The 21809-nt window shown below is 33.8% G+C and overlaps 6 protein-coding genes and 1 long non-coding RNA gene across 10 annotated transcripts; 3 read left to right on the top strand and 4 right to left on the bottom strand.

Annotated features, from left to right (window-relative positions):
* Nucleotides 1-30: 30 nt before the first annotated feature.
* On the bottom strand, nt 31-8203 carry LOC120777619 (serine/threonine-protein kinase PITSLRE). The gene is made up of 3 exons (XM_040109068.1): nt 7802-8203; nt 1328-4208; nt 31-1259 (listed from the first exon to the last, which is right to left on the bottom strand). The coding sequence occupies exons 1-3, from the start codon at nt 7858-7860 to the stop codon at nt 711-713; spliced, it is 3489 nt and encodes a 1162-aa protein (XP_039965002.1). The 5' UTR covers nt 7861-8203; the 3' UTR covers nt 31-710.
* Nucleotides 6239-6597, bottom strand: LOC120777629. Its single transcript, XR_005705521.1, has 2 exons — nt 6457-6597; nt 6239-6402 (listed from the first exon to the last, which is right to left on the bottom strand). It is a non-coding gene; the product is annotated as an uncharacterized LOC120777629 (long non-coding RNA).
* A 91-nt stretch (nt 8204-8294) lies between the features above and the next one.
* Nucleotides 8295-9341, top strand: LOC120777627 (distal membrane-arm assembly complex protein 2). The gene has a single exon (XM_040109081.1). It carries the CDS (start codon nt 8415-8417, stop codon nt 9270-9272), a length of 858 nt encoding a protein of 285 aa, XP_039965015.1. The 5' UTR covers nt 8295-8414; the 3' UTR covers nt 9273-9341.
* On the bottom strand, nt 9302-10148 carry LOC120777628 (coiled-coil-helix-coiled-coil-helix domain-containing protein 7). Its single transcript, XM_040109082.1, has 2 exons — nt 9536-10148; nt 9302-9481 (listed from the first exon to the last, which is right to left on the bottom strand). Exons 1-2 carry the CDS (start codon nt 9677-9679, stop codon nt 9368-9370), a joined length of 258 nt encoding a protein of 85 aa, XP_039965016.1. The 5' UTR covers nt 9680-10148; the 3' UTR covers nt 9302-9367.
* Nucleotides 10149-10177: 29 nt separating this feature from the next.
* LOC120777622 (phosphatidylserine synthase) lies at nt 10178-16134 on the top strand. 4 transcript variants are annotated; one of them, XM_040109074.1, is made up of 8 exons: nt 10178-10266; nt 10393-10890; nt 13726-13984; nt 14051-14503; nt 14571-14683; nt 14760-14970; nt 15044-15137; nt 15491-15841. In XM_040109074.1, exons 2-8 carry the CDS (start codon nt 10607-10609, stop codon nt 15589-15591), a joined length of 1515 nt encoding a protein of 504 aa, XP_039965008.1. In that variant the 5' UTR covers nt 10178-10266; nt 10393-10606; the 3' UTR covers nt 15592-15841. The 4 variants fall into 4 exon arrangements, with proteins under 4 accessions (XP_039965008.1, XP_039965007.1, XP_039965009.1 ...); XM_040109073.1 differs by having other exon boundaries at nt 10185-10278; XM_040109075.1 differs by lacking the exons at nt 10178-10266; nt 15491-15841 and adding an exon at nt 15872-16134 and having other exon boundaries at nt 10607-10890.
* Nucleotides 16135-18078: 1944 nt separating this feature from the next.
* On the bottom strand, nt 18079-20025 carry LOC120776467 (vesicle transport protein SFT2B). The gene is made up of 4 exons (XM_040107135.1): nt 19792-20025; nt 19190-19359; nt 18991-19108; nt 18079-18913 (listed from the first exon to the last, which is right to left on the bottom strand). Exons 1-4 carry the CDS (start codon nt 19861-19863, stop codon nt 18782-18784), a joined length of 492 nt encoding a protein of 163 aa, XP_039963069.1. The 5' UTR covers nt 19864-20025; the 3' UTR covers nt 18079-18781.
* A 273-nt stretch (nt 20026-20298) lies between these two features.
* LOC120776464 (transcription termination factor 3, mitochondrial) lies at nt 20299-21659 on the top strand. The gene is made up of 2 exons (XM_040107131.1): nt 20299-21280; nt 21346-21659. Exons 1-2 carry the CDS (start codon nt 20347-20349, stop codon nt 21621-21623), a joined length of 1212 nt encoding a protein of 403 aa, XP_039963065.1. The 5' UTR covers nt 20299-20346; the 3' UTR covers nt 21624-21659.
* Nucleotides 21660-21809: the final 150 nt, after the last annotated feature.

Raw genomic sequence — 21809 nt, 5'->3', positions numbered from 1 at the left:
TGAAATAAAAACAATTTTTTTTTGTTTGGATTTTACTTTTCTTGCAAAATTATATGCTTGTATTTCTCTTATAGGTCTTTTTCGCAGCATAGGCTTCTTTCCATTCTTATAAACATTCATTTTTACATTCGGTCTTCTGCAGTTAAGTATTTATTACATCTAGAACATTGTTATATTACTCAAAAAATGCTTATATCTATCCAACTATTGTTCTATTTTTTAATGATTATTATGTTTGCCTGACTTGATCTGCCTCGTGTAAGCCTTTAGGTATAAACCTGCCGCCAACTATAATGCATGTATGTAATTTGTACAATTTCAATGATAAATTTTTATCTAAATTATTTAGATGTTATTATTAACAGTTTCACAGTTTCTGAAATTACCAGTGTTTTGTATTAAGCTCTCAAGAATTATCTTTGTTTTGTTGGTAAAATCGTTTGGTTGAACTTCTTTAGTGATAATTGTATATTCAAATGATTTAAGTGACGGTTTTAACAATTTTTCTGGACTGTAGCTTACGAGCTATACATACATATAAGTTTATTTATAAGAATTGTATTTAACGAAAAATGACAAATCTGGATCTTATGCACGTAATTAACTAGAACGGTTAATTAATGACTAATATATATTGTAAAAGCAATAGTACTGTTAAACACATTCACACTCAAATATCAGTTAACAAATAGTGCGTGGCAAAGTGTTTATTAAAATTTTAAATTGAATCCCGGACCCATGGCCAGTTGACGCTGATCAATGCCTGCATTTAGCACAAAACCAGTATTCGCAGCAGTTTTCTTATTACCTGTTATAATGCCAGATATAACTTTACTATTGCTATTGGCAACACCGGCCGCATTGCTTCCGCCACTACTGCCCACAATTATTTCGTCTCGACCCAATTGTTTAAACTGCGAACCGCCAGAGGGTGGTTTGGGCGAGGAGGCGAGCGCTTTGCGCGCACCCAATTCACTTTTCGCCGGCCATGTAGGAAACATAGATGGATCGATGGGCAGAGGCAGCTCATTGAAGTAGCTGTGTTTAAGCGCCGCTTCAGCGGTCAGTCTTTTCTTGGGATCATAGGTGAGAAGACCCTGTAGCAAGTCAATGCCTAAGTCGGTGGTTTTGTCGGCGAAACGCCTACGTAAATTTGAAACAGGATAGTCGGCGAATTGTGAATTCTGGCTTAACATATTCTTAACAATTGGCAAATCTTTATAACCGGGCCAAATTCGTTCGTTTGGTGTGCCAAGTTCCTGCAAAAAAGAAAAATAAATAATTAGTATCACATAAGGCGTTGAAGTAGCTTTTGATATAGATTTACCTTGAAAATTTTGTTTAGCTCATCTGTCTCCGTTTTGCCGGGAAATAGTGGTCCCATTTGTAGGAATTCGCCAAAAATGCAACCCACCGACCAGACGTCGATGGGAGTTGAATATTCCAGTGTGCCGAGCAATAGCTCTGGTGCTCGATACCATAGGGTAACAACCAGTGAGGTGTAATTTTTCAATGGTGAACCATATTCTCGAGCCAAACCGAAATCGCCTACTTTCAGCACACCCTTGTGCGAGAGCAATAAATTAGAGGTCTTTAAATCGCGATGTAATATCCAATTATCATGTAAATGGCCAACCGCTCGTAATAATTGCTGCGCCAGACATTTGACTTCGCCGGGAAGGAAGAATTGCTTACGCGCCTTCATCGTCTCCATCAACGATTTCAGGTCGTGTTCCACATAATCCATAACAATGAAAATCTTATCCATATTGGAGCCAACAACTATTTCGCGAACCGTCACTATGTTTGGATGCTGACCTTTTAGTAAAGTATTGATTTCGCGTAAAGATGTTATGGGAAAACCTTCTTTTTCCTTCTCCATTTTTAAGCGTTTTAAAGCAACTATCTCGTTGGTACGTTTATCCTTAGCGCGGTATACCACACCGTATGTGCCCTCCTCAATGCGATTCAGACATTGGAATTCTTCGACAGAGCGACAACCCTGTATGCCTGGAAAATAGTCTGGCAGTGGTGCACCTTTATCATCGCGTGCTGGCGAGTCGTCTCGGCTACCACCTTCTACACGACGCTTGTTACCAGCTGTAGCTTCTGCCTCCGATTTATGCGCTGACTTCATATCGCGCTCTTCTGAACGTGAGCGTGAACGTGTTCGTGACTTTGAACGCGAGCGCGAACCTGATGAATGGGAAGGTGAGCGCGAGCGTGAGGACACTGACCGTGAATCGAAATGCGAATCTGAACAAGAACGAGTACGAGAACGTGATCGTGAATGTGTTGTGCGGTGTCGTGAAGACTCACGTGAACCTGAATGCGAACGCGAACGTGAATGTATGCTCTTTCTGCGAGGTGAGTGTGAACGAGAGCGTGAAACTGAACGTGAGTGGGAGATTGAATGGGCGGAATGAGAGCGCGAACGTGATAAACGTTGATCGCCATCTTCATCATCGTTTTCTATGTGCTTTTTGGATTTTTTCTTCTTGTGCTTTTTTGTGCGATGTTGACGACGTGGCGATTTCGAAAGCTCACCTATAGAAAGTGGACTTTCGGGTAGATCTAGGTCATCTTCATCTTCCTCATCATCGTCGTCGTCGTCAGTGTTATCGTCATTGTCAACACCATTCTTACGCATCCGATGGTTATGATGCCTTTTACTCTTTTTCCTCTTCTCTGTTTTGCTATGTTTGCGGTGTCGTTTTTCGTGCCGCCCCTCAGCCGCTTCCACCTCAGAATGGCTTTCGCTGTCACTTTCACTATCACCACTGCCACTGTCCGTTTCCATATCCTCGCTATCATCCTCGTCCGCCTCATCGTCTTCGTCATCACTGTCCAATGCCTCGCCCTCTTCCTCTTCGTCACTACGATGCTTTGAAGCTGTAGTTTTCTTTGATCGTTTAACTTTTACTACCACCTCGGCCAGCTCATCCTGTTTCTTACGTTTCATGACGTTGAGTCCAGCAGTAACGGACGCTGCCACAGCGCTTGGACTAAGCGCATTTCTTGCACGACGTCGTGCTTCCAATTCCTCACGTGCTTTTTCTTTGCGTTTTTCTTTCTCACGTTCCACAGCTAGTATTTTTTCCCGTCGTGACAATACCTCCGGATCATCAGGAGTTTTGCGCTTTTCTGTGCGCTCAACGCATTCCGTCGACACAACCGTCTCCACTTGCACGATTTCCCGCTCTTTGTTGCGCCGTTTATGTTTGCGGCGTTGGCGGTGCGCTTCACCTTCTTCTACAGCTGCACCCTCAACTTCAGCCACCTCCGGACTGTCCAGCACCTCAATTACGGATTCTCTAATCTTTTCGCGTTTCTGCCGATAACGTTCATTACGTTCACCATCACTGTACCGTTGTCGCTGCACTGTTGTTGTTGTCTCATAACTTTCCGTTAGCTCGATCATATCGCCGCCACTGCCTTTTACATATTTATGCCTTTTACTAAGCAGCCGTGAACGCAAATCCTGTTCAATGCTTTCCGACTCGTTCTGCGCTTCGTAGTTATATTTGCGTCGCTCACGTTGCACCTCATAGTTGACATCATTGTACTCAACATGTGTATGCTTGCCACCGCCACCGTATGGTTGTTGCTGTTGGTGGCGATTGTTATAATAATCCAGACCGCCATGATGGTACCCGCCGCCACCTGAACCGCGTTCATAGTAATCCGGTCTTTGTCGCTGCATATGTGAGTGCTGATATTGTTGATGATAAACAGCGCCACCGCCGCCTCCACCACTATTTCGTCGCACCTCATTGTTGTGTGGTTCATATTGCTTTGCATAACGGCGCTCGCTGTTCGACATCATATCTCTGCTAATAACGTCATCGCGCTCATAACCGCTGCTACCGCGTTGGTGATAACGCAACATCTCCTCGCGCTCCTCGCCGCCACGCCGGTGGTCGCGACCTCGCTCCATATCGCCTGGACGTGGACCTCCACCGCGGTCGTTGCGCATGTCACGCTCTCGACCATGTGGTTCCCGTGTGTCGTAATCGCGTGGATCGCGTTCCCTTTCGCCGCGTTCACGGCCACTTCCTCGTTCGCGCTCGCCGCGATGTTTCTTATCTTTGGAATGTTTTTTCTCTTTGGACGACTTATCTTTGCGTCGCGAGCCTGTGGAGTCGCGCGAGTGCAGCACGTTCGCTTGTGGTGGTTTAATGTCCAAGGAATCCGCATCTTCGTCACCGCTAATTAATTTTAATTATGATGAAAATATGAAATAAAATCGGTAAAACTTGGGAAGAGAATAGATATCTGTGTTTGATTGTGATAATTCAGTTTTTCTTTATCATTATTGTTACTATAAAATTAGGGCATTAAATTTTGCAAAGTAATAAAAACAAATGTTGTATGTATGTGAGTGATGAAAATTTTAGTGATATTTGTTAGTTAAAGATATTGATGTTTGCCAGCGCTGACACACGCTTCCAGCCATCGCCTTGCCATTTGACAATTTGTACTCAATTCATGTTCACTGCTTTGTGGCCTGGTTAGTGTACATACCGCTCCAGTTTCGTGCGGTTTACCGCTCCAGTGTGCAAGTTCAAAAATAATATATTTGGCGCTTTGCAATGGCCAGTCGAAACACATTAACTCAATTTTTTTTTTGTTTTTTTTTTTTTTTAAGTTTTAAGATAATAGTTTTGTAAATCTAGTATTTTTTAACTTACATCCGTTAAAAATCAAGGAAAATTTTTTATCGCCTCGATGTCAATTTACTTTTTTGGCTTGGTCTGCTTGAGATTGTTTTAGGGAGCTTGCTATATTTTCGGGGAGCAGAGCAAAGTAAAAATATTCAAGATCAAAGTGTAGTAATGATTTCTTTAGAAATGTTGAAGTTTGTGCTTAATACTATGTTATTACTACATAAATGCTTAAAGCGAAATATTTTATAAAAAACAACAAAAAGACATGTTCGACTACTAATTAAGGTGTGTTTCATAAATGTAAATGTATATGAAAAAAGGATTGTATAAGTTCAAATCGTTGTAATTTATTTTAACATTTGAATGTTCATTTTCGTTTGTTAGTATTTTATGATTATACTAGGAAGATATAACCAAATTTGGGAGTATTCACATATTAAACAATCGAAATTTCTACCTAGTGATGGTGAATACCCTGTTGTTGTTCTTCTGCAAACGACACAAGGTCTATGTACATATGGGTGAGTTTTTTGGTGTGGTAGTATGAGTTATATGTTAGGCAGTTACTACGAGAGTTAAGATTCATTGCAGAGCAAAGTTCCAAAAGCACTGGTAGGACGGATGCCTAATATATTTTTTCTCAGCTTAGAGGTTTGTCCTTCTACTGATGACTTTTAAATGCTCACATAATTTGTGCGAAACCTGCTAATTTCACTAGTATAAAGCGGGTAATGCCATCCGCTATCCAAGTTACACTGTATTAAGACATATTTCCAAAAATATTAAAAAACATTTTTTTGATTTAATTGAAATTTAATAACGGTCAGGGTAAATATACATTGGTTTGTTAGTGGCCTAAATTGTTATTTTAAGTAAAACAGTTTTCTAGGTTAGATTAGGTTACGCTGGCTGGACAGCCAGCCATACATAGACAGATGGAGGTTTATTAATAAGAGCTGAAGTTTACGTCGTGCAGGACGTCAATGCAATTTGCGAAATTTAAACAGTTTTCTAACAAATACTAAATCCCATTAGATAAAATTGAGCAATTTTCGATTAAAATAAACGGAGTTTTTTGTTACTTTTTATTTGAACGGAAATTAATTTCTATTAATTTAGAATTGGTAAACTACTCGATCATTTTTAACACCTATACATATGTATTTGCTAAAATAGTTCCATTGTATTCATAAAATGCTAAAAATAACACAATAATAAATATGAAACGCACCTCTAGTAGTGTCCCATCACGATAGATTTCATAGAAGAGTATAGTCTGTATACATATACAGAATTTCTCAACATTTCGGTATCTATGGCATCCACTTAATTTAAGTAAAATGACTAATTAAAGATCATACGTATGCACATGCACAGCTTTTTACGCGTACCTATGCTTTGCATACTTGTCGTTTTCTTCATACGTATTTACAATAAGTAGCTGTTGTATACTTACACAAGCACGTCATCTATCCTTAAAAATAGAGTAACATACATAAGTACGTTGATCGTATTAAATATTTCTACTTAATATGAAGTACTCACACACACTCACCTTGAATTCTTTTTTTTTTACCTTGCGAAGCCCATTAAACAACTCAGTCAAGCAATGTGTCCAAGGCATACCAAAAGTAAATCGACATCAGCAGCTTATACCTAGGAACTCAATTTAAGTTTGGAAGAAAAATTGAAAGTAGAAATATTTCTTTTGTTGTATAGAGAAAAGAAATAAATACTGAAAAATGTTGCGTTAAATGTAAATACACTTTTTAACAAAAAATAAATTTACCAAACCAACAAGTCTGTTGTCCAGCTCAAATTTGTCGTACTCTACATATTTTTGGTGTGCAGTGCGGTAGCGCAAAGTGAGAAGAGTTGTACGACTCGTAGCCAGAGTAACAATAGTAATATCTGCCTATTCGTCTGTCACACCCACCTGCATAGACGTCAACAATATAGCTAGTAGAATGCACTCCACTCAACTAGTGGGCTTTTCAGCATTTGCGTATTACAAGCAGGCGGTCAGCTGGCTAAACACAGTATGATACATTGTTGATAATTATACATATGTGTATATATATTTATTTATTCTCGCCAAACTCCCGGCTTAACAGGCAATAGGAATGTGATAAAGTGGACTTTCTTCCTGTTACAGTCGTTTCAAAATCATCTTTTGAGCCTTATTGCATTACCGACCATCATGCGCGCGCACCATCGCTGTCTGGAGGAAATACGACGTAACGCGTAGGGTATATGTATATCAAGCTGCTATGCAAACATTTCACATTTCATTTCGACTAATGTGCATCAAACTTTTTCAATTATTTTTGCACCAATATACGCGAAATTCAGAGTTCATGTTAACTTTTTTATGATTTTTTTTAGGTATTTTGGGTGTAATTTATTTTAACATTTTTGTTTATATTTTATATTATTGTTTTTTGATTTAATGTGAATAGATGGTGGCCATCGCGCGCATCGTTCTTTGGACATGTACACACTTTTTGGCCTATTTGCAATGAAAAAACTTGAGTAAATTAAAAAGTACTTAATAAAGTGGTATTATGTTTAGACCTAATGGGCTGGAGAGTGGATATATGGTAATTACTCGGGGTTAATGATTTTGATTAGGAAAGGCATAAGGTATGCTGAAAATGTTGGTATGTTTATGAAAGGGAGTTAGGGTAGGGTTTAGAATGTGGTTTTCGTATATAAAAACATTACAAAACTAAGCAATTATATGATAATTTTATTCATGATATGACTTTGAATAAAATATTTCAATGTACATTTATGATTAATGGTGGTACTATATTTGCTTAATTTTGTAATGAAAGCTGCGCCATGCTATACACATTTATTTTAATTACAAATGCAAAATTTTTATACGTGCTTTTACACTTTCAATAATTTCCTAAAATTCACAATTCAACAATCTTCAAAAAAGTAATGCGTAAATATTATTCCATGGAAATTTGTTTTCAGTGCCCTTCAACCCATAGATTCTACATGTATGACTGTGACTAAAGACACGAGTTATACACACAATGTGATTTTCCTTCTACTCTCCCCACAATAAATACATTGATTGGGCAAACAATTTTCCATGGTTTTTCAAGACATAAAATACACACCTTAATCCAAAATTATCATTGCCAGGACTTTGTAATTGTCCGTCTTCACTGCCAGACATAATGCAAAATCTGGTAAATTATCAGATGAATGTAATCAGCAAAATTATATTTGCTGAAGTCTGCCAATTACTGTCGTTCTTTTGTCTCGGATTTGGTTCGTCCTTCACACGACAGACAAGCCAAGTGCTAACTTATTTGGTCGACGTTTTATTTCACAAAATTCAGCCGATTTACTTTTTACAACCGTATTTATTTAAAAATCGATTAAATACACACATTGAAGAATATTGCCGTTATTTTGGTGCAATTAGATTTAATATATTAAGTAATATTTCAGTTTATACAGCATTACTAAAATTACACTCTGCACCAATTTAGAAAATATTCTGGAGAAAAACTAGAGAAACGTTTGTCAACGTCGTGTGAAGAGAAGAAAGAAAAAATGGCGTATTTCCAATGAGACCAAGTTGTTTGATGTGAATTTCAGTGCTACCACTTTGACATAAAGAATCAGCATGTAAAACATCTGTTGTCAAAATGTTGATTATAGAAAATTTATTTGTTGTGAAGTTCACAAATATAATGCAATTTAGTTATATTTAAATAAAATAAAATGTTTCGACATATTGTAACTACTGCTAGTCGACAAACCGTCCTAGCCAATGCGGCCTTACGGTTAAAGCATTTTTCTTCACAGCCCAATACACCTCAAGAAAGTAAGAAAAGTTCTACCTTGGTCCGTATAAGGGAAGAAATAAATGCCGATAAGGAAAGACTGCAATGGCGGAAACCAATTGGGGAAAGACCCGGTGATTGGAATAGTAAACTAAAAGCTTTTGAAGATTCAGAACAAACTTCCGATTATATCATTATGATGCAGAAACCGATTAACCTAAGTCCAAGTGCCTTAAAGGAATGGTGGCGAAAACGCAATGAACGTGTTGAAAAACATATGCAAAAGTATGTTCAGGAGCGACATGAAATACTAGGTCCCGAACTAGCTGCTGCACATTTCATTTTATATCGCGGTGGTGCAGTTAAATTCTTACACGAACGTGGCTGGATGCGAGCAAACGAAGATGGAGAATTCAATTTGCCAAATAAATACCACCCGGCCTTTAAAGTCGAGGGGCTTCGATGTGATAACATGACTCTATATTATGAAGGAATAGAGAATTTACGTAATTTACAAGAAATGAAATTTCTGTCATTTCATAATGTGCACACATTTGATGATTGGTGTTTAGATCGTGTATCTAGTTCTGGGTTTCCAAAATTGGAAGTTTTAGATATTTCAAATACGAGTTGCACGGTAAATGGCCTTTCGTGTTTATACCGCATACCAACTTTGAAACTGTTAATTGTCAACGACCCAAAAGAAACGTTAGAGTTTGAATTGGCATGCTCCATGTTGCAAGAAGTTATACCAAATTTAAAAATTGTCGATGCAGCATCAATACATGATTTATAGCCAACAAAACTGTTATTGTTTTAAAATTGTATATTAAAAATTATATATAAAAGTAATAACATCTTCAAACTATTTTTTTATTGCATTTATAATTTCTAGTCTTTTGGTGGTTTGGACTTCATATATTCTGACTTGATATCTTCACGCTCCTCCACAGGGGGTAAGTAGGGTACAATTCCTTTTGCTCGACGGTCAGAACGGACTTTATTCTGAAAAATATTTGCAATTAATTTAAATTTTTTAGACCTTTCATTGATAAATACCCAAAAATCCTTGCAGTTGTTATAATTGGCGAAATATACTTCACATTTATCTCTGTCGTAGTTGTATTTACTGAGGCACTTATAAGACAGTTCCTGTTCATGTAAACAGGGGTTGTCACGTTCGGCATTCGGATTTCGCGGCATTTTAAGCTATTATAGTTATTAAAATGCCAGCTGTTATATAAATTTAAGCATATTTTTTCGTAAGCGTATGGTGCTCAATGTTTAGAATGAGTTAAGAAGGGAACCAAAAATTACGAATGTCAGAATAATAAACAGAATTTAAAGCAGCGATTTTGAACAATGTTGTAATATCATTTATTAAACTATTTATAGGAAAAAACTCATTTTCATAGAATTTTTCCAATTGGTACTCTATAAGCAAGTAATGTCTGGATAATTACTTTTGACAAATTTTTAATTTGAAATAACTAATCAAAATAATATAATTTTGTACTCAGGGTCTAGTTTGTAGTGTCTGTCGTGTAGTACATTTTTTACAACACTGCTTCAATAAATTTATTGTCTCTTTTTTCTGGTGTTTCAAGCGAATTCGTTTTTTATAATTATAGGATTTCGCCTCGATACTGTCAAAATTTTAGAATCAGCAAGTGATAATTCTTGTGATAGTATTAATAAGTGATAACTTCTTCATCTTTTTACTCAATGTGCGATTGAGACACATGCTCATTTCCTCAAAAACTAGCGTAGTCTACAGTTGATGCCTGTTGGTGTGTTAAAAGGTGGTGATAAGATATCAGTTGTTTGCATTCAAAATTTTCAATGAAAACTATATTCATTTATACATATGTGTCTATTCTGAAAACATTTCACTAATTTTTTGTAAAATTTTTCAGAATCTAAAGTTCTATCATATGATATACGTTGGTGTTATTACTGAACGTTTCGTGTGACAAGGGGCGCGCATTGCGCAACTCCAAGCGAAAATCAACGGTGACGGCTGGGTGGTGTGATAATCGGTGGTAATTGTATGGAGATTGTGAAAGTACACGTAAATCTTAAAAGTTGAAAGGAAATAATCAAACAGTAATATCGAAATATAAAAAAAATATGAAGAAACGAATGGGCGGTTCGGACGGCAACAGTTCGGCCGATGAAAGTGGCGCTGAATCTCAAAGTGCAACCAATAGCAATGCTGCCTCCGCAAAATCATCGAAACCACGTAATTCTTCGTCCATTTCAAAAGATAAAGGACTGGACGAATACGCTGAAACGTTCGTGATTGTAAATGAACGGCCAGTAGATGATATTTCACTTGATTTCTTTTATAAACCGCATACAATAACACTATTTGCAATATCTGTACTATGTATGATGTTCTTTGCCTATGTCAGGTGAGTGCGAAAACATAATTATAAATATAAGTATGTATATTAGAAATGTGGGCAATGTTTGCTAGTAGCTGAAACAAAAATAAAATCACAACAAATTGTATGAAAGATATGTGCGCAACTGTTATATCCTTTTCTTACAACAGCATATAACTTACTACCGTATATACTTATACTAGAAATACTAATTTCATCAATTATTGTTATTGTACTCTGATGACATTCTGTTTTGTTGCAATCCTTGTATGCATTTTGACGATGCCTTTATATTTATTTATTTTTACCGCTTCCTGCTTATTACACATTAGCTGATGGTCCGAAGTAAGCTATACATTGCACCAAATTGTATGTTTTCATATATACCTTGACTTATTGCCTTTCACTGCCTGTCAGCAAGGTGAATGTATTTCTACAAACACATACATACACTCCTCCTTCAACATCATAGAACAGTGTTTAACTATTCTAGGCGGAACAAAACGTGCTTCCGAAAAAGTAATCAAAATTAAAAGAGAAAAAGCTCAAGTAATTTTTTTGAAATGTCTATAAAAAATTATTAGCCGGTAAATTTTGACTTACATTAATTCTAAAACGCAACTATTGATGGTGCAATTAAAGTTTTGTTACAACTTGAAGAAAGCAAAAGTGGATATAAAGTGATTCAAAAAATGCATTTGTAATGTCAAAAAATTCACTATTGCAAAGTGTGGCGAAATCAATACAGGATATGCAACAACAATTTAAAGGACAATTCTGCAATCTATTAAACAAGTTCCCTCCCTATCAGTTCAAATGGATGCGTAAGTTTCGTAAAATTCATTACACATTAGTTTATTCCATAAGAAATACGATAAAGTAACTTCGATAGCATAACACTTAAATATGTACATGTGTATGTATGTATATATTGCATTTTTTGTGGTATTTCTGTATGGCAATTTAATAATCTTGTAAAAATTTATAGTTGTATTGATTAAACAAAAACGAATGCCGTTACAATTTTTATATGCTGATTATGAATCGAATGTCAACTTTTTTTGTTGAAATCGGGTGGTGAAATGACAACTTAATTATAGCATGCGCAAAAATAAGTTTATTTTTCTTCTTCCCAAATGAAATCTTCGCGAACTATACCTCACGTGTTTATATATTCTATTTTTGTGATTATTTTTTATTTATACTTTAATGGGTCACACGTGCCATCATATCAGTTCAGCAATCGAAGTACGTTAGAATTTTCTTCAATGAAAAGTGGGAATATTTGCATCCAATGGTGGTTTGAGAACTTAATAAATGTGTGTAAAATTAATATATATTTAGTATTTGGTATGTTTTATCTTCTAAGCATTTTATTTATAAATTAAATAATAATAATATTTTTTGGGAAAATCGGAATATACTTAAGTATGTATAATTATAATCATTATAAACTATTTTAATTTTAAAAAGCATTCTTATATTTTTATTATTTGAAATGATTTTGTAAGACGGTATTATATGTGACCTGGTCTACGAAAAGGGAGCTAACGTGCGAAAACTAGTTTTCTGGGAAACAGCTGTTAAAAATAAACAACTCGTTTCGTCAGTTTCATCAACTAAAAAGTGAAAATTGACACCTAAACCCCCTTTTCGTAGACCAGGTCACATATATACAGAGAAATGTAAAAATTCAAGCCTTAAAAAATATTCAATCAAGAACATTGTACGTCATAAACATTTGACCATTTTTGTGGAGGTTGCTGACCTCCAAAACAAAACACATTTGCTAGTTTCAAAAATGTTGATTAGAGTAGAGCAAACAAATAGATGCGGATCTTCTCGCAACTAATGAGTCTCAGTAATTCACATCTACACACTTTTTAACCTTTTTCCATTTGCGGCCAAGTTAGCCATGTAATATAAATAGTAATTTTTTAAGTACGCTAAATTATCTGGCTTGATGCCAATATTTAATTACCGTAGATATTACAATACTTATGTATATATATGTATACATAATACAAATAAATAATCACGTGAGCGAAATTCTTGAAAATATGTTTGGACATTACTTATGTTTGTAGATATGTACATATGTATCTAATATAATTTCCTAATTGGATGATTTTTTTGTTAATGTTTCCGCTCAGCAACTAGATATATAATACAATTAATATTATTGAGAAAAATTATTAAATTAAAAATTTTCAAAACAAAAAAAAAAACAATTAATTAAAAAAGTTTTTAATTCCCTATAAATAAATTTTAACGTTGGATTAATGCTACTGTAAAAAGATCAAACAATCAAAATTTATACAGCTATCAGTGGTATGATTATATTGTGAGCAATAATTCACTTTTATTCTATGAAATGACTAATTACTCCACACACATTAGCTTAAATTATATTTGAACATAAAATAAATAGTAAAATATAGTTTGTAAATTTTTTTTTATTCTTTAATTCCACGTATTTTAATCCTTTGTTGAGCATGCTACGTCATAACTCGAAAAACAACAAATAATGAATGTTTTGTTGATTTTATGTGGCGCAGTAGTTCAAAAGTCATATCAACTGATAACAAACTGTTCTAAACAATAATAAAAAAAGGATTTTCAATCAAATTGGTTGTTTGACATACTTCCTACAATGAATCGACTAAATTTCTAGGGTAGATGTAACTATGTGTTCCAACCAGACTCGTATTTATAATTGGTTTAAGCTTGTCACCACAGACGCATTGCTCATAAACGAACAACAACCAACCCTAGACTCCTAGTCTCACATTGCAAATTGTATTTTATTTAATCTTTCCTCTAATATAATAAGAAAAATTTAAATATATTCTTAATTTACAGAAATGAAACAAATATTGAGGATAACATTTGGGCTGGAATCCTGTGTGCGGTCTTTTTCTTCTTAATCATCTCGTTATTGGCGTTCCCGAACGGTCCATTCACCCGTCCACATCCGGCAGTATGGCGTATTATATTCGGCTGTTCGGTGTTATACCTGCTAATGCTACAGTTTTTCATGTTCCAAAATTACAAAACGATCATGAATATATTCTACTGGCTGGACCCGAAATTGGAACACTTCCACATCAACATGGAAAAGGTTTGTGCGCCATATAAAAGCAAACGGCAAATACCATAATTAATCAAAATTTATTATTTTTTTTAGGAATATGGTGCCAATTGCTCAGATCTGAGCTTTGATCGCATATACAGCACAATCGACGTATTCGCGTGGGGACACTTTCTCGGTTGGGCCTTTAAGGCTGTGCTCATACGCCACGCTGGCATTTTGTGGGCCATCTCAGTTATGTGGGAGATAACAGAAATCACTTTCGCGCATTTGCTGCCAAATTTCGTTGAGTGTTGGTGGGATGCGCTCATCTTGGACGTGCTCATTTGCAATGGCCTTGGCATTTGGGTGGGTTTGAGAATTTGCAAAGCGCTTGAAATGCGTGAATATAAATGGGCGAGCATTAAGGATATCTCAACGACTACGGGTAAAATTAAGCGTGTTGTCTTGCAATTCACACCGGAAAGTTTTACATCCATACGATGGCTGGATCCAAAATCGACAGCGATGCGTTTTGCAGCTGTATGTCAGCTGGTTATATTTTGGCAGGTATTTTCGTTTGCACATTTGTTTCGGCGCTCAAATTTATAGTAAAAGTTTCCAAAATAATTTATAGGTGACTGAACTCAACACATTCTTCCTGAAGCACATATTTGAAATGCCACCAGATCATTACCTTGTCGTTGGACGTCTGGTATTCATTGGTCTCGTCGTAGCGCCCTCAGTGAGGTAAACATTAATTGCTAGTTTATAAAATTTTCTTTGCATTATTTAATGTTTCATATTTACTTTATTTTTTTTCTAGGCAATACTATACCTACGTGACGGACACGCGTTGCAAACGTGTTGGCACCCAATGTTGGGTGTATGGCGCTATTATGGTCTCAGAAGCAATACTTTGCCTGAAGAATGGCAAAGAACTATTCGAACGTACACAAGGCATTAATATTGTCTTGTGGCTAATTACACAAGTTATCTTATCCGTGGCCTTTGTTTACGGTTGCATGTTGTGGCATGTGAGTTTGACCTGTTGCACTTTCTAACGTGCGCGAATATATTCATTATTATTATTTTTTTTTATTATTTTAGCGTGCGCAAGACAAGTATAATAAGTCAACAGAATCGCCGAGCAAAAAGGGCAAAACACAAAATGCTAATAATTCGCCAAAGCACGAACAAAAAGGTGAGCTATTAGTATGAATATTTATTTGCTATTTTGATGCAGCATTATTAAGCGCTTGAATGTTTTGCAATGTAGAAAATTTCACCTTCGTGTGTTCTTGCTAATTTTATTTGAAGCCCATAATACTATTTTATTATTAGTGTTACTATGTTATTGTCATTGCAAATTTTCGTTTGAATTAGTGTTTTTTCTTTTTTTTATTTGTGTACCTTTGTAGCTACATTTAATAATTTCGTTATTATTCCATTGCACTTCACTTCTTCCTATACTAATACCATATGTATTTTAGTATATGTTAACATTTAAACTTTTCTCTTACTCACCAATTCGCTGCTTTTTGTGTCTACGTACAGATCACAACCAATTTTTGCACCTATTAAAGTTCACCTTATATCTACTACGTGAGCCAAGTCTCGATGAAGACTTAGACGATATTAAAATAAAAATTGTATAATCATAATTAATTCAATTAGAAATTTATGGAGTTATCTTGCTCTAAATGTAGCTGCTTTATACGTCCGAATTTCATTTTGCTACAAAATTTCGACTATTCAGTGTTTATGCAAAGTATATCTGATACTTGTATATGTATGGAGATCTAAAAATTAGTGTCTAAGCATAAACTATTCGGATACTCTTCCTTAAAATCATACTTTATATTTTGATATAATTTCGCTTTGTCCAACCTTTATTTGATTTATGTTAATTTGATCTTATTTTCTTCTATTTTATAGGCAAGAAATCACCAAAAAAATCTCCAAAACGCAACGTACAGAAAATTGAATAAAATTTAAAACTCAAACCTAAACAGAGACAAAAACTCAAATATAAAAAGAAACACCAAAAACAAATTTGTTTATAAAATACGACTTCGCTTCCCTGTATAGCAAAATGTATGCGTTCATACATTAGTAAAGACAACAAACATGAAATCCGAATTGTTCACGCAAATATTAGTATTCTTTTAAGAAATGCGATCAGTATCCAAAACTCACAACTTTTTGCGTTTTTTTATTTTTAAATTAACAAAATGGGAAGCAATAATATACATACAATGCACGCAAATGGATGTCCGTACTCATAAAAGTAATTGTAAGACACCTAAAAGCAAGATGACAAAAAGTTTGTTTAGAAAAAACTATATCAAAGTCGTTATCGACACAATGAATGCAAAAAAAAATCGGAAAAAAATGTAATCTAAAAATAATTTAAATGTAAGACAAAACATTATATAGTTATATATATGTACATACATATATCTATATAATAAAAAAAAAATATAAAAAAATTAAAAAAATCATTATTTTGTAAATTAAAGTTTGAACTGGGCGCTGATAATTATAAAAAAGTTGGAGGAACTCTAAGAAGCATATACATATAATGAAAAATTAAAAAAAATTTAAAAAAATGAAGTTTAAAGGGGTGCTTAGTAATTAGCGTAAAACTTAAGGCATACTTAAAAACTGTAAAAGCAAGTTATGTAAATATTTATTTTCATATAAATTGTCTAACTTATTTTTTATAATCACATTGCATTAATTTGTTGTAATGTAAAGTGTGTGTAAGTTTTTTTTTAAAGAACAAACCAACGTTAAAAGCAAATACGCTTTAAAAATGCAAACAACTATACTCAAACGCAAATGCGCTTTAAAAAGACAAATTAATTTAAGTCAGAGTTTAAGTAATACAAAAACATGTGCATATAACTACATATTAATACAATATGTAAACGTATATAGCATTAGCTGCTGGCTTTGTCAACAGTTAAGCGAAGCACGTGAATTGTAGTTAAGATTTTTGGGTTATGATATTAAAATAAGTATGAAGAAACAATTTGAAGTGAACGCAAAGGAAATGCTCAATTGTTTATTAAATGCTTATGATATAAAGATTTATTTTTAATTTTGTTGCTAAAAGTGATGAGCAAAAACATTTTAAGTACTGTACTTATTTATGATAGTGTAATTGTTTCATTACTATATCGAAATAGCAAAACGTTAATTATAACAATAGAATTTCAATAATAATTTGCAAATTAAAAAATAAATAAATAAAATAAAAACAAAAGCTTAAGTACGTGCTTTTGTTTTTATGCGCTATGTGGCATCCTTGAATTGACAAACCAACTGTTAAGTGTTATAATAATAATATCAACAAATTATACTTAAGGCGAATGTCATTGTTATTGAAGAAATAGAGAAAAACTTTCAAATTACCATAGAAAAAAAAAAAAGCAATTAAGTGAATAAAATTAAAAAAAATAGATTTGTTATACACCATAGCGTTAAGAAAAAAATATAAATGTAAAAACTATACATGCAGCAAGGAATTCGTAAAACGTAATTTAAATAAAACTGACACTCACAAATGTGACATTCCTGTAGGAGTGTAATCGCGGCATGATATTTCGAAAATTTTAAAATCTAGCTAATAAATGTAAAGTAGTTATAACTGCTAATTTGTAACGCTCACTATAACTGATACAAACGAAATTCCATATGCCATACAATCGCATATTTCAATTTGTTATTGGAGTTACGTTAATAGCATAATAATAAAAATTTCAGGTGTTAGAATAAATTCTACAATTGATTTCATATATTATGAAATGCAAACATCTTTGTATGTACTTTAACCAAAGTTTATCCTTAATTTAGTTTAAGTTTGGTACAAAGTGTTCGTACTTTCGAAAAATAGTTAGCTAAAATAATTATATATCGTTTAGAAACCAAAATAAAGATAATTTTATTTAAAATATATATGAAACATAAATTTGTTTTATAAAAGTCATTAATTTTTACTTGAAAACAAATAAATAAAAGCTATTTTTCTTAGATGTGAGAGACCACACTTTTAATTACGGCAACAAAAAATAATATACATGATTTATTTTCCTGAATGGTATGGTGGGATATTGTTTAAAAACAAATACTTTTTCAGATTTCAGTTTAAAGTTTTTATTATAATTAATACAATTAGATTTATCAAAAATATACATAAATACATATGAATAAAGCATTTCGTAAATATCAGTGTAGGTTTTATAAAGTTTAGCTTAAAATTAGTCCAATTGTCATATAATGAATCGTATATATTTTGTTCAGTTGATATATTTTTATATGTATCAAATAATAAGTTACAAGCCATTTATAGCATTGTTTTGGGTTGTAGCCAATGCCACATAGAAACATACATGATAGTCACACATGATACTTTTATACCGATATTAATAATTAATTTGAATTTTAAATTTATTTTTGAGTTTTATAGACAATTATAAACTGCTTTGAAAAGCTGCAGTAAAATAGTAAATGATGATAACAAGCAAAGGCAATACAGATAGTAAATACTGTTTTTCATCGCATTACAATTTCGCAAAATTTATTACCGATATAAATGTATATATATTTCAAATGTGCTTTTAACCTTTTACGAGATAAAAATTTAAATCATATAATATACATATGAGATGTAATGCTGAGTGGCTAAGGGTATAATTTTATAACAATTAAACTGAACTTTCCTTTTATAATAAATCAATTATTAAATGATGCAGACCTTACTGTGTACTAGCAAATGATATTAATGTCGATAGGTTTATACTTGTTGTCTTTGCACCAAATTACAATTCAATAATTTACTGCCTACACATCAAGGCAAGCAGAGACGGTTTTCTTTACGGCATCACGAGCGTATGGTATGTAGGAGAGGGAATACCAGGTCATAGCTAATGATTGTATGATGATAAAAATTAAAGTCAGACCGGCTTTATGAAGCTGCGTTGTTAAAGAAAAGAACAAAAATAATTCAAATAAAACCATTTAAAATAATAGAAAGAAAAATAGAAATATACCACAACTGCAGCAATAAAGGTCATGACAATGGCTACAAGTACTATGCAAGTGGCTATTAAACGTGTGGATGAAAACATTTTTTTTATTTGATTAACAGGACCCATAAGAAAGCATGTACTGTAATTGATATTATAGGTATAAAATTTTATATACATAACAAATTGCATTTAGAGCGTAAAGAACTTGTCGTTTACATACCTAGCCATTGATATTACATTACCAAGCGTATAAAAGACCGCAAACACAACAACGCCTCTGTGTAAAAATAGGGCCAGCGAGCCGAGAAACGATAGTAAGATGCCAAGTACGAAACAAATGCAAAAGCCTTTGATGCGTGTCGACCAGCTAAGCGTTGACATCTCATTAATCTACCATGAACATGAAGCGTTGTAAATACAATATAATTCATTGATTAGCATGAGGTTTTAAATAATAAAAAGAAGTTTCAAATAAGTTTGGTATTCGCGATAGCTTAGGCACATAGCAATAAGCATAATGACCCTATTTATATTAATACGTCAACAGAAGACGCCCACTATATTCCCTATGGGCTTACGTTAGTCATGTTTTGTAAAAATTTAGATACTTCCTCTAAACGTCCGAATTATTTACCAGCAAACTAAATTGCGAACACTTGTTGCGTCAACAGCTGCTATTGCCGCAGGAAGACTTTTATAACATATCAATGGAAATATTACCACAAAGTAATTATATGGCGCTTAACTATTTTTTTTATCGCAATTGTATATGCTAGATTTAAACATATAAACTTTATATTTACATGCAATATGATACATTACCTGTGTGATGATGCTACTCTCCTCCTCCGGTGTGGAATCATTTCCGTTAAGCACTCGACGCAATTTATCCATTTTAATTATAATTAATTGATAGTTTATACGTATTTATTTTCAAATAGAATCTCCGTGAAACGCAAATACCAACTCGTAAAATTAAAAAAAACAAAACCGAATATAAAATTACAACAAAACAAAAAGAAATTACGGAGAAGAAACAATCACTTCTGAGGGAAATGTCACTTTACTCAGCCAATTACACACATACATATTTATATTTGAAATGTCACGTTAGTGTTGCTGTTGTGATTGTTTTTTACACTATTCCTATATTTTATATTCGTTAATTTGGTTTTTGATTAAGTTATTTATATATCTAATCCAAAGTTTTCTACATGTTGAGTAATTTACAGAAAAACAATCCAAAAATGTTAAACCTTAAAACTACTATTACTTACAACACTGCAATGCAATTACAACAAGTGCTATGCCAATCATATGCGCACATGTCCTTCAAACGTCAAAAACAGCTGTCTATTGTTTTGATAAAGTGGAAAAATGTTAATTTTAAGAAATCTACGTTTTATAACAAAAGTTACAAAACTTGATAGCAATTTATTAAATAACGCTCCACGAATTGTAAGGGAACTGCGTAGTCAAACAAGGCAACGACCTGATATAAGTGTTTCTAAAGGGTTAGATGAAGCTAATACTAAGCCTACCGCACAAGCGCTACATGACGAACAACATGCACAAACCGTCATTACGAAAGCAGTAAATAAATATTTAAAAGACGAACTAAGACAGATTGAAAATGGTCGGTCAGCTGATGCTACCTCCACCAACAATAAACCTATCCACAAGGAACTTAAAAATGTCAGTGACGAGGAGGCCGATGATAATGCATTGTCGATTAGTGAGGCTAAAAAAGATTATGTGCCGACTTTCAATTTAGCAGCATATGTGAACAAGTCACCAACGTTACAGCAATTTATACAGCTTGGTGTTAATTTACATAGCATCGAAAGACGTAAAGGATTGGCCAAATTTGTGTTGGGCTTAGAATTTGAGAAGGATGTGAAACCTTATCTGTACTTTCTGCAAGATCAAGGCGTTTCACCAGATGTATTTGGCGAATTTATTACAAAAAATCCACTTTTTTTCAAAATAGATTTAGATGACCTGCAGACACGCGTCAACTACTTGGAATCCAAAAATTTTACACCAGATCAAAGACAACGTATATTTACGCGCAACCCTTTCTGGCTGATGTTCTCAACGCGACGCATCGATCAACGACTGGGTTATTTTCAAAAAGAGTTTCGTTTAAATGGCGATGACGTACGCTTTTTATCATCGAAACAACCACGACTGATAACATATAATATGGAGCATATACGCAAATCATCATTTTGTATACGAGAAGAGATGGGCTTTGATCAAGACGAACTTAAATGCTTGCTGTTAAACAAGCCACGTTTATGGATGATGGGTGTGTTCATTGTGCTTCTATATATTTTTTCAAAAATTTCTAAACATAATTTTGTATGTTTTTAGACTCTGATCTGCTCATTGAACGTTTTGCTTATGCACACCAAACTATGAAGCTTTCGCATGATATGTTAATACAATTCCCAGAAGTACTTTCGTCGCGGGAATTTCGGTTGCGACAGCGACATGAGTTCCTCGTTACACTTGGTCGCGCACAGTATGATCCTGAGAAGGATTTATACATATCTCCAAGAGATTTGGTCAGTGGAAATGACTACCATTTTGTCCGCAATGTTGCTAAAAGCGATCTTGAAACTTACGAACTTTTCCTTAAGACGCGATAGTAATTTTTGTACACATAAAATTTAAAAAAAAAATTTTAAAGTTAGTATTAAAAGTTAAGTTTAGAAAATAATAAAGTTTGAAAACATTAAAACAATTTGTCTGCAAGATTGAGTGTCGTTTAAAATTAGTTTGAATTCAAGTTAAAGCATAGATATATATACTTATATGTATATTTCTTTGTATTT

The sequence above is a fragment of the Bactrocera tryoni genome, chromosome 5 (assembly GCF_016617805.1).
Source record: "Bactrocera tryoni isolate S06 chromosome 5, CSIRO_BtryS06_freeze2, whole genome shotgun sequence".
NCBI classification, from domain to species: Eukaryota; Metazoa; Arthropoda; class Insecta; order Diptera; family Tephritidae; genus Bactrocera; species Bactrocera tryoni.
Note: the sequence above shows the minus strand (reverse complement) of the source record. Positions and strands in the feature narration are given on the sequence as shown.